Genomic DNA, 13,039 nt, shown 5'->3' with positions numbered 1-13,039 from the left:
TACTCACCACAAGGCATGTATTCTCCAATATGAAATCAAGAGCAGAGAATGAGTTTAGATCGAGTGAGATAAAGTACACCCTCGCCTAAGTACCCATTTAACATATACAAAACACTTTGACAATTTATCACATAAACAAACCCAATTACTCACCCAAAATAACTAGCACGCAAATCAAGGCAATTTACACGGGTCCATCGACTCCGTCCGAGTCGTCATTGCCTATGATAAAAGATTATACTTAACTATTAGTCAAACAACCATCATAGGCCTAAAACGGCCAAAACAGCAAAAACGGCCAAGAAATGCATGCGTACGCGCGGGGAAATGCGCGCGACAGAAAATGGTATGAAAATGGATTGTACGGTTTTGACCATAAATGGAGCTGTGGTTATCGGATTAAGGTGTACTAGGTAGCATTTCGAAGCTAAGACAAAGGGTTACAACTTTCATGAAGACAATTCAACCCAGTTCACAGTTGATCTAGGTCGAATTTACAGATTACAGAACCAAAATTTCATTGTCAGTCTGGTTGTCAGCACTGGATTCAAATGGCAATAACTCAGGCTACAAACGTCCGATTGAGGTGTTTTCAGATGCGTTGGAAAGCTAAAACATAGAACTAAAATTTTTGTGTTTTGATCAAAAGATTATTTGATACGGATCAAAGTGAAAAATGAAGCCAAAAATGTGAAATCTCAAAACTGCCCGCGAAATAGGGCATTTGGCAGTCAGGGGTATTTTAGTTATTTCACACACTACAGTGCTCCGATTAAGCTGAAATTTTACAGAGAACTATATAACTCCATTACCTACAACTTTCATGTTTTGATCTAGGCCTGATTTAGCCTCTAATATGGACAAATTAAACAGGTCATAAATAGGGCAGATTCATCCTTAAGGTTGGAAATTTGATGATTCAATGCTTGAAAATCACATTTATGTCTCAAATCAATACCCCAAGCCTCTATCCGACCTTACCAACATCATATACTAGATAAAAATCAAGAATCACAACTGAAATTATCAAACCCTAACTAAATATTCCACCATATCATACAAAACTCACTAATTAACCGTCATAAACCAAGAATATGAGTTTCTATCCAAACTTAAACAAGATTAAGGAAGAGGAAAAGGATAGGCAGCAATAATACCTTCCAAAGGTCCTTTGTAAGTGAGAAACACACCACTTTCTTTCCAAATTTTCAGCACCCCAAGGCTTCCAAGTACCAAAAGGGGAGGTTAATCGGTTTAGTTCGGTTGCTTGCACTCAATTAAGGATGGATTCAAGGTGAAGGTTGCTAGTTTCTCTCTTGTGTTTTTCTCTCTTGAAGCTCGGCTGGAATGTGCAGAAATAAAGAGGAAAAGAAGTGAATTTGGTGATAAAAATGAAGAAAATTGGTTGGTCAAACAACCCTTGGATGGTTGCCACTTGTCATTCCAAGATTAAGTCTTCAATTTTTCTTCTTTTTCCTTTCTTTTTGGTCAATAATTTCGGCCCTCTCTAGGATAATTAAGGGCTGATATTTCTGCAATAATAACAAAGATATTAAGGTAGTAAAGTGGTGTTCAAATGGTGTACTCAATCGGTAACAAACAGTACATGTCGGTTCAACCCGTTTTTCCTTATTTCGCACGTACTAGGGTTTTAACTTATGATTCACTCACTTATTATTATCACTTCTATTTACATATTTTTTCTTATATAAAACTCACTCTTAACCATCAATCTAGTACACACACCTCACCAAGTGATCACACGGCCAAAATACGCAAAAAACCCTAATTTACCCGAACTATAAAACTAAGGGTAAAACTCTTAAATCTCTTATTCATTATAACTATTGAGGGAGTGAATGACAGGTTGTCGGGCCTGTGTAATAATAAAACATGCTCAAACTAAAAGTAATTTCTGTAGATAGCGGTGAGTAGGGTCGAATCCACAGGGACTGGGAGTAATTATTTCTTTTCAAATTCACAGTGACAAGGGGGTGTTTTTATATCAGGGGTGACAATTTAAGCAATTCAACTAAAAGTAAAATAATAAAAATAAAACAGCCAACTAGAAATTAAATAACAATTTACTAAAATCAAACGAGTGATAATTAAGGATCTAGCCAAGGAATAACTTCAGCAATGGTTCACCTAATTGATCATTGAAACAAAGGCAATTCCAATTATTTACTAATAAATAGGTTATAACTGCCAAACAAGCGATGACAGTCAATCCCTCCTTACTGTGTCGGTGATTAAGGTACGCCCATTAATCACTACTCTAATTGAGAAATAATCTTAGGTACGCCCGTAAGATTTAATTCTCCAATTGCCTTACGTATTAGAGGAGCCCTATTCTAATCAAATAACACACTACCAGGGTTATTTTAGGTTAGCCCGCGTATTCCCCTGACACAAATCCAATCATGCCAGTTATCACTATTTTGAGACAATTAAACAATTACGGATTTAACGTCCCGATTGACAATAGATTATCAAATTAACTAATTATCCGGATCCAAGATAATCAATTAATTAAACAATCATAAGCACTGTAACCAGGGAATATGCGAATACCAATAAATAAAAGAAAAAGGTAAAATTAAATCGAACTCACAATTTTAGGCGAGTCAAAGCATCCGTTGCTCCTTGACTAGAAAAAGGGATTTAACTCATCACTTGTCTATTCCTACGGAAGAGCAACTAAAGACGAAAAGAAAAGTCAAAGGCTAAGCTCCCCCTCTTCTGCCATGCGTCGGAAAGAAAAATATAAAAAGAGATCTAAGGGAAAAGTTAAAGGAAACAACTCCTAAGTGCTCCTGACATCCAAGAAGACACGCTACTATCCCCAAAGCCAGCAAAGGAAAAATCAAAGCTAAGCTACTGGACGAAAGAAAAACAAAAGTAGTCCTGATCCTCTGCAATTCCAATTCATATCTAATTGCTAATCTATTCTCCTGCGTCGATCCCATGTGCGGCGGCCCCCCCAGGGATAGAAGAAGCCCTCCAGCCATCCTAGCCTTTGCGGTAATTACCAAAATGGGCTCAAGTGTTCCTTTTCCAAAAATGCCCCTGGGATAGGATTTATTACTTGGACTCCTTTCTTGTCAAATTGGCACTTGTTATCACATTTTCGTTCTACTCCCCTAAAATAAATGCAAATTATGAAAAGTGAATAGAATCTAATAATTAATCCACATCAGGTCAAGTAATATGGGAAATTAATAATAAAATAAATGATAAAATCGCAACCTATCAGTGAATGCGTAGTAAAACTATCCTAACGTAATGGATTCCAACTAAAAGGAAATTTGGAAGAAAAATATGAGAGATTTTATAACTCCATAGATCACCAACTTAATGTAATTCAACAATTCATCAAACTTAATTACCTCTGACGGGCCTACTAACCACTCACCTATTATAATTACTTATCATAAAGCATGCATTGTCATACATAAATTCAATTAAACAACAACGTTTTTGTCACAAGTAAAACTAGGATTTTTTATTAAAATTTAAGGTTTCTAGTCTTTTAAAACAAAACAAGGTTTTAGAATAAAACAAAATAAATAAACCTTAATAGCCTCTTTGAAAACAATATCTTAAAATTTGGTGTATTACAATCTCCCCTCCTTAAAAGAATTCGTCCTTGAAATTCCAACTTTTACTTCAAACATTCCCGATATCTCTTCGGTATTCTGCTTTTCCTTGATGAAAACCTATTCCAGACTTGATATCACGTAAATCGTGCATTCTTAATCTTTTCACGAGCTAAGGGTTGGAATACTCTAATACCTTATTAATGAGTTCATCATTAATAGTAAATACCATCTCAAGAATTTGTCACTCTATGTATTCCAATCCAAGAACCAACCATGCAATCCTTATCTCAAAGTCTCATTGGTCTTTATTCTCAATGAATTTCAAATGTCTCGTAGATCGAATTCTATAATATCTTGCCAACATAATAATTCCGTTATAATCGGCCTTAAGGCTAGTAATCTTCCAAAACAATTAGAAAGAAATCACAATAGGGCTATTAAAACTTCTGCGGTACGATGGAAGATAGGGAGTGTACCTTTGATGATTACCAAGGGGTCATTCACCTCTTGATGTCCCATTGCATAGGCCCTTGCCGGCACTTTCAGTCGATTACTCGCTGCATTGGTCAGCTTAGAAGTGTTCCCTTCTGCCCTTGGCAAATTTCCTTCTTTTGACAGATGAGGGCACTGAGCAATCAGGTGCTCAGCACTACCACATCGGTAGCATTTTCGAACTTGCCCTTTCTTCCAACAATTATCTTCCATGTGGTTAGCAGCCCCACAAAACCCACATGTCATTCTGGGTCCTAATGTCGGACCTCCACGTGAGGTACCCTTCTGGGTCTCTCTCCCTGCCTGACCTTTATCAAAATTTCCCTGATTCAGGATCCTGCTGATCGTGGACCACCGACTCCTCGGCCCATCTTAGATGGTGGCTCGCTTCTCGAGCTCTGTCCCTCTATATAACTATTTGTGTTAGGTTGTCTTCTTTTTCTATCATGAAAAGCTTTTACTTGACTGTTAGCATTTTCAATTCTTTGTGTTTTTTCAATAGCTTGACTATATGTCTCCAATTGAGCAACCGCCAGTGCCTCTTGAATCTCCACATTCAAACCCTGGACAAACTAATGAATTCTCTTCTGCTTTGTCAGTACTAAATCTGGAGCAAAACGAGAGAGTTTGGTAAATTGCGTCTCGTACTCCGCCACACTCAAAGTCCCTTAACACAGTCGTATAAACTCATTCTCCCGCCTTTCTTGAACAAGTAGCGGTAAGTACTTCTCATTAAACTTACGGGTGAAGTTAACCCATGTCCATGGGGTTTGCTCTCTATTCCATTTGGCTCGAATCACATTCCACCAGGCACGAGCCGCCTCCTCAAATTGAAAAACAGCGAAAGCTATCTACCGTTCCTACGGGTATCCTAATGCAGCGAAAATATCTAACATTCGATCCAACCAACTCTCTGCTATGTCAGGGTTAGGCCCATCCAAAAATTTTGGCGGTAGAAACTTCTGGAACAGTTCTAAAGCACGGTCCTGTTGGTGCACCTGGTTTTGACCCTGTTGGTTGACCATTTGTTCTAACAAATCAACTATTCGCTGTATGGCCATAGCTACTTGGGTCTCGGCTTGTCTATTTGCATTTTCAATGGTTACCCCTTCAGTTCTTTGTTCTCGTCCTCTATCCCCACCTCGATCACGGGTCTCCATTTGATTGTTTATTAACTTCTATAATTGGAACAAAATAGGGTTCGAGTTCAAAGCATTGAAAATTATAAAATGCACAAAATATCAAAATATTATACACTAAACTATATACATATATATGCAATTCATGCAAAAAATATACACATATCAGTCCACATTACAGCCATCATGTGACGACCACACTTCTCCCTAAGGCGAACCAGAAGGTTGGCGGGTCGCCTGCCCAACTCTCGTCAGGACTCACGCAAGGAAACCGACTAAACCATTTCCACGTATAACTTATTCCAAAACAACATTCGCCACCCGAACAAGCCAAACCTTTAAATGACCCGAATACTAGGAACACATTAACTTCAGAGATAACATTCCCAATGGACGTCCAAACGTTCACTCTTAAGTACACCTCCAACCAGTTTAACACATAACTACATTTATACAATACAAACCACAAAGTGAACTCGTAAAGTTCAAATACATTCATACAAGCCAAAACTTAGGGTTTGTACTTTTCCAGCTTCAAGTGGCAACCCAAAACAAAAGATACATAGTCCAATTCATAACCACATTTACAACAGTTAGAGATAGACTTCAAGTCTCTCGGATGCCAAAGTCTGTTCAGGAAAACAAATAATCGTGGGGTGAGCTAAAGCTCAGTGGTGCCCACATGCAATCATATAAAACAAATAGCGAATAATAACTCCAAACTAAAATTCAACGAGTAGGAAAGCGTATAACAGCACAGTGTAGGATACAGGGCTCTCAGGAGCCATTTTCCACAAGCTTGATCAAAATTAATCGCAGTTGACCCTCCATCAACTCTCACTATCTAGGGTCCATGTAGATTCATTATTTTTCCTTAACACGCTCCAATCAACTTACTCCCACCGGGACCGTTCTTCTCACGAGAGGGTTTGGTATTACTCGAGTATACCTTTTTATAGACTAGTCGAGAGATTCACCCCACGACGTCACAACACGTGTTTACCAAGTTAGGATAAGAGGCCCTCCCACCCTAAGGTGTGGTACGTTCCCCTGCTTGGTGGTTTAGTGGACGAGTTCACGCTCCAGTCAACAATTGCAAAGTTTTGGTACTTGAGTTAGGATAAGAGGCCCTCCCACCCTCAGGTGTGGTACATTCCCCCACTCAGTACTTAACTAGTGCGAGCAAGATATTCGAGAAAACATTTCAAATAATTCACCACTCGAAAGGGCTAGTGCGATAAAGTACACACTGCCCACTTCGATGGATCAGGAAATCCACTTCCAATTATCACATAACAAGTTAAGAAAGTACTTTAACACATTAGTCATAGAACAAGCACGGACACTCACCAAAAGTGAAGCTCAAAAGTGAAGCTGGGAATCGAAGTCCACGTCCTCGCTAAACCCTAGAAAACCAAGTTTTAAAAACTATAACTTTTACTATACAAACTCTTGACTTATATATAGAATATTATCTGGTATATAACTAGTTTATTTTCTCGGAAAAATCAATAAATCTCTTAGAATTAAAGCTAATAAAGCGATAAAATATTTCGTATGATTCCTTTAAAGCTACTTTTCTTTCTAGAGGTGCAACTAAAACCAAATTAATTCAAACAAGTTTTCTAAGCCTTTCTTTTTAAAATTATTAAAATCTCATGTTTTTAACAATTTTCCTCAAAACAACTAGCTAGGAATAATTTTACGAAAAACTTAAAGTTTAAAAGTTAATACAATTATTTCCTAAAAGTAATAAAACTAGTTTAAGCAAAGAAAAGAATTAACTAGTTAGCAAGGTTTTAAAAGTCCTGTCATTTAAATTTTAATATTAACGTGCTATTCTCAATCTCTATAACTTGATATTAAGATAAAATAATTCCACAAAACTTGATTTAAAAGTACTCAAATTCAACAGACCAAAACGGACTTCACGATTTCAATTCATTTGCACATTGTATTCCCGGTTGCCAAAATAGCCAAATCACAATTCAAACATCACTTTCACTAGGGTTTCATCAATCATTAGCCCTAGGTCTCAACAGATTCAATTCCAAATAAAATTCAACAAAGGAAGTCCAAGGTATCAAAACAATTCCAAATCACAAACCATGGACCTTCCAAATACATTTCAGCCAACCACTTGAACAATTTCACCAAGAATCTAACTCTTGCACAAATTACTTAAATGGCTAAGAGCTTCATCAATCATTAGCTCTTGACGACAAACAATAATTCCTTGCAACAATCAACCAGAAATTTAACTCAAACATAGAAGATAAGTCACGGCTAGCTTACACACAACTAACTCTAGAATTTCAGATTTTTCCTTTCTTGTTTCGATAGTCAAGAAAAATTCCAGCAAATGTTAATTCAAGATATCCATTAACTCCATCTTTTACTTGCTAGAAACACTAAACATATGGCTTATAATCTGTCCAACCTAAACTAAAACAAATAATACACAAATCCAGAAAGTAATCTCACCAAAAGTTTCAACTAGTACGGCTAGCAACCATGTACAAATTCCAGCAATATAACCAATTAACCTATAGTGTTTTGTCCATAACTTCCTTCAATTTTTACTTCAACTCAACATGCAAAAGGTGATTAACCAGCTACAAACTAATCTTAAATACCCAGTATAAAAATCTTAGCTAAAATTCGAAGGAAAACTAGTCAAGTGCTCAATCCCCCCCCTCTCGGCCATAACTTCAGTTTTCTATTCTTTTTTTTTTAACCACGACTCATCAGCTACATGCATGGCAAAAAAAAAACAGCTATCTATCAGATTTGCTCCAAAACTAAGTTCAGACAACATCAAAATCACTAACCAACCAGGAATTCACCCAAGTCAGCTCTCGGTTGGCTTGCATGCAAGCAGATTTTGTATTCCTTCAATTTTCTTGCTTTCTCACAGCTGATTTACCTCATGCAAGGCATATTCATCCAGTTTTTAGTTAGCTAAATACACAATTAAACTCAGATCACCACCAATTGGCCAATTAAAGCTGTAATATCCAGCCCAAGCTCTCGGCAAACCCAAATTCATTCAAAACCAGATTTCTTGTAACTTAATTCTTCATCCAACCGCACAACTCTCACATGCATGCCCCTAAACAGCTCCATCAACCAATAAACAACTAGTCTAAGTCCAGAACTTACCTCAGTTTGAAGCTCAACACACACGACTTAGCAGCTGCGATATTTCTCTCCTCTCGGCAGTCTAGAATTGCAGCCCGCTAGCTCTCCCTCTCCCTTGCGACTAGAATGGAGGAAATTTGGCTCTCGGTCTCTTCATCAGCTCACGGTTGAAATGGGGAAAATCAGCAGGTCTCACTTTTTTTTTATAGCTTGCGTACAGGAAGAAAGGAAAATGAAGAACTCGACTCCCTCTCTCTCTCACTCCACTCTCGGCTCACGGCAGGAGGAAGGAATAGAATTGGAGTGTTGTTGTGGTGGAATGCAGTTGATGTAGTGGAGTGTGTGTGTAGTGGAATGTATATAATGGAGTGTTTTAAGTGGCTAAGTCGGCATTAGGGATGGTAGGTGCTGGAATGAAGAGTGAAAAATGGAACCGGCAGAAATTGGAATTGTTTGGAATTGAAGCTTGTTCAAGAATTGTTCCATGGCTGCATGGCGAATTTGAAATGTAGGAAGGCTAATTTGGTCTTTTAACAACTTGTTCGACCTTCTACTTAGGTTCTCACTCGTAAACTAATTCCAAAATCTTACCCCAAATGAAATTCGATAGCCTACTAGTGTACTAAACTCGTGAGAATTCAATTATCAAAATTTTAACGTCCTAAGCGCAGTTATAAGGAATTTGACCCAAATCATTTTCGTCTTAGTTCTGCCAACAAGTAAAAGCTTTTACTTGTTGCCACGTCCTTTTTCAAACCATCCCACCAGTATAACTCTTTCACGTCGTGATACATTTTGTTCACTCCTGGGTGTATAGTATACCTCGACCGATGTGTTTCTTCTAGAATTTCTTTCCTTAATCATTCATCAACTGGAACCACAATTCGATCTCGAAATCTTAACACTCCTTCAGACCCTAATTTAAAGTCTAGGGTTTCTCCTTTTTGTAACTTTTCCAACTTGTTCTGGACTATAGGGTCCGTTTTCTGTGCCTCCTTAATACGCTCCAATAATGGGGATTTCAACTACAAGTTCCCAAACAGAATTTTCAATCTCTCCAAGCGAGGGTTCCAAACACTAACCTCTTCTAACATGTTCCATTCTTTTACCATTAACCCCGCTACTTGGGCCTTTCTACTTAAAGCGTATGCTACCACGTTGGCTGTTCCTGGGTAGTAGTTTATTGAACAATCATAATCCTCCAAAAATTCTACCCATCGCCTCTGTCTCAAGTTCAATTCCTTTTGGGAGAACAAGTACTTAAGGCTCTTGTGGTCCGTATAAACTTCAAAGGTCACACCGTACAAGTAATGTCTCCATTTCTTTAAGGCAAAGACCACTACGGCCAGTTCTAGGTCATGCGTTGGGTAATTTTGTTCGTGTGGTTTCAATTTTCTAGAGGCATAGGCAACTACCTTACCCTTTTGCATTAGTACACATCCTAAACCTTCCTTAGAGGCATCTGAGAATACGACATAACCTTCTACTCCGTTAGGCAATGCCAACACAGGAGCTGATGTAAAGCGTTTCTTTAATTTCTGAAAACTTGACTCGCACTTTGGAGTCCAAATGAACTTATTATTTTTCTTTGTCAGCTCTGTCATAGGTCCAGCAATCTTTGAAAAGTCCTTGATGAATCGCCTGTAATAACCTGCTAGACCCAAGAAACTTCTAACCTCTGTTGGAGTTTCTGGCTGTTTTCACATTGTGACTGCTTCAACTTTTGCCGGATCTACGGCAATTCCATCTTTAGAAACTTTGTGCCCCAGAAAAGAAATTTCATCCAGCCAAAACTCACACTTACTAAATTTAGCATACAATTTATGCTCTCTTAAGATCTGCAGAATTATCTCCAAGTGTTTAGCATGTTCTTCTTGAGTCTTAGAATATACTAGGATATCATCAATAAAAACTACTACAAACTGATCCAAGTATTTTTTAAAGACTCTCTGCATTAAGTCCATGAAGGCAGCTGGTGCATTGGTTAACCCAAATGGCATGATTGCGAACTCAAAATGTCCATATCTTGTATTGAAAGCAGTCTTAGGTATGTCTTCCTTCTTAATTTTCAACTGATAGTACCCTTGCCTTAAATCCAGCTTGGAGAAAACTACTGATCCTTGCAGCTGGTCAAATAAGCTGTCAATCAATGGTAGCGGGTATTTATTCTTAATTGTACCTTCATTTAATCCTCGATAATCAATACACAACCTCAAACTTCCATCCTTTTTCTTAACAAATAGAACAGGTGGCCCCCATGGCGAATCATTTTCTCTAACAAAACCTCTCTCCAATAGATCCTGTAATTGTATTTTCAATTCTTTTAGCTCTGCAGGAGCTATTCGGTACGGAGTTTTAGAAATCGGGGCCATCCCCGGCACTAGTTCAATCTTGAACTCCACTTCTCTCTCCGGAGGTAATGTTTTTAATTCTTCGGGAAACACATCTGGAAATTTCCTTACCACTGGTACATCCTCCAACTTTACTTGGTCACTGGGAGCGTTAATCAGGAAGGCTAAAAAACCTTGCGCTCCTTTATACAACATTTTCCTTGCTCGAACTCCCGATATCATAGCAGACGATGCTAACCTATCTTTCACATCCAATTTCAGGGTTGCTTCCCCGGAAATCCAAAATTCCACCACTTTTGCTCTACAATCTAGCTTAGCATGGTAATGAGATAGGAAATCCATTCCTATGATAACATCATATCCTTTTATGTCCAAACTGACTAGGTCTACTAGCATTTTATGCTCTCCAACCCAGAACTCGCAGTTCTTATAAGCCAGACTAGTGATTATACTTTTATTACCCATGGGTGTCCTAACTTCAAGATCAAAGGGTAACTTAACAGGTTTTTCATCAATTCTGGACATAAAAGTTGGATTCACAAATGAATGAGTTGTGCCAGGATCAATTAGTACTCTAGCTAAACGGTAAAAGATTGGAAGAGTACCTTCCACAACCTCCGAGGAATCAGGTACGGGTTGATCGACTATAACGTACACCCTGGCAGGAACTTTCGGCCTATTTCCTCCAGAAGTGGCTTGCCTAGCACTCGGGGTACCACCTTCTTGTATTTTTGGACAACCGACAACCTGGTGCTCACTGCTTCCGCACTTCAAGCACTTTCCTTCTTTCCTCCAGTATCTGTCCTCAGTATGGCCAGCCCTCCTGCAATAACCACAAGTTACTTGAGGGGTGGTTACACGACCTCCTTGCGGGGCGTTCTTAGTTTGACTCCTTCCACTTGGTCTTCCTCTAGCTCCGATATCTCTTCCCCCGGCACTTCTTGCCCCAGCTCCTTTCGCTAGAGCGCCTCGTGGTGTTCCAGGACTATTTACTCCACCTGTTCCTCGACCCACTTTGGCCGGTGGAGCGTTTGCATAAGTCGGCTCCCGACTGCTGTTAGGGCCAAATCTTTTCTTGGCCTGGAAGGATTTTACTTGAGCTCTGGCAACCTCAACCCTCTGAGCTCTCTCAACAGCATCAGCAAACGTGTCTATCCGAACAGTAGCTAATCCCTCCTGGATTTTCACGTTTAGTCTCTGCACAAACCTCCTTATACGTCTTTGCTCCGTGGCTACCAATTCAGGAGCAAAACGGAACAATTTCGTGAATTGAATCTCATATTCGGCGACACTCACCGCCCCCTGCCTACACTTGATGAAGTCATCCTCTCTTTTCTCTTGGATAAGAGGGGGTAGAAACTTGGCGTTGAACTCCCGAGTGAAGTTCGCCCAGGTCCTAGGAGTATGGTTCCTGTCCCAATTGACCCTAATTAGGTTCCACCAGGAACGAGCAGCTCCCTCAAACTGGAATGCTGCAAAAGTCACTTGTCTCTCTTCCGCATAATTAAAGCTGCAAAAATGTCAGAGATCCTCTCCCACCAACCTTCTGCTACCTCAGGTTCTGGGCCTCCATAGAACTTAGGATGTCCAAATTTCAAGAATCTCTCTAATGCCCGATCCTCAGTATCGATTGGGACTCCTTAGTGATGCACCGCTCCATGGGCTTGGTGCTCAGTCATGCGCTCTAAAACATCAGTTATTCTATTAATCGCGGTGACCACGGGATCTCCGGCCACGCTCCCTTGACCATGGTCTTGATTGATCTCAGGTCCCCTATCACCACCAACCTCGGGGTGTTGCCTAGTTGATCTCCCACGTTCTCTACCTCTAACTCGTCGATCCATAGCCTAGTTATGCCTATATATAAATAGAGCAATTAATCGAAGATATTGATATTTATTTACTTATTGTTATTATTATTATTATTATATATTTTTCTTTTGTAAGTAAAATCAACATGAATATTAAGAAAGAGAAATTAAAACACTCAACACATATATTCACATACCAAGGTTCACACAAATAGTAGGTTAGGGTGCCTTCCGAAAGTATGGCACACAAGTTTAACAAATATGTATAAACAATCCCTTAAACCAAAAATAGGGACATAGTGCCTCAAAAGTAGGTCATCAAGCTAGACAAAATGCTATGACCTATCTAGTGTCACCCATTCTAACCCTGGATACACAGATACAAACAGATCAAACCTAGTCTAACCCTCAGCAGGGCTGCCAGGAGCAACGTCCTCCTCAGGGTCCTCCTCCGGATCCTCCTCCGGGTCCTCCTCAACACCCGCCTGAGCAGTGCCCTGAAT

General features: G+C 39.2%; 1 protein-coding gene across 1 annotated transcript; it reads right to left on the bottom strand.

Moving 5' to 3' along the window:
• Positions 1 to 9,399: 9,399 nt before the first annotated feature.
• Positions 9,400 to 12,569, bottom strand: LOC140012781 (uncharacterized). Its single transcript, XM_072061084.1, has 4 exons — positions 12,378 to 12,569; positions 10,621 to 12,216; positions 9,822 to 10,068; positions 9,400 to 9,542 (listed from the first exon to the last, which is right to left on the bottom strand). Exons 1-4 carry the CDS (start codon positions 12,567 to 12,569, stop codon positions 9,400 to 9,402), a joined length of 2,178 nt encoding a protein of 725 aa, XP_071917185.1.
• Positions 12,570 to 13,039: the final 470 nt, after the last annotated feature.

This window comes from Coffea arabica, chromosome 8e (genome assembly GCF_036785885.1).
Source record: "Coffea arabica cultivar ET-39 chromosome 8e, Coffea Arabica ET-39 HiFi, whole genome shotgun sequence".
In the NCBI taxonomy this organism is placed as follows: Eukaryota; Viridiplantae; Streptophyta; class Magnoliopsida; order Gentianales; family Rubiaceae; genus Coffea; species Coffea arabica.
This window is presented reverse-complemented; position numbering and strand designations above follow the sequence as displayed.

Coding starts and splice junctions, on each gene's coding strand:
- LOC140012781 (XM_072061084.1), bottom strand. CDS start 12,569: ATGGATCGACGAGTTAGAGGTAGAGAACGTGGGAGATCAACTAGGCAA. Junction 12,217..12,377: donor AGCACCAAGCCCATGGAGCG/GTGCATCACTAA, acceptor TATGCGGAAGAG/AGACAAGTGACTTTTGCAGC. Junction 9,543..9,821: donor CTCAGATGCCTCTAAGGAAG/GTTTAGGATGTG, acceptor ACTACTACCCAG/GAACAGCCAACGTGGTAGCA.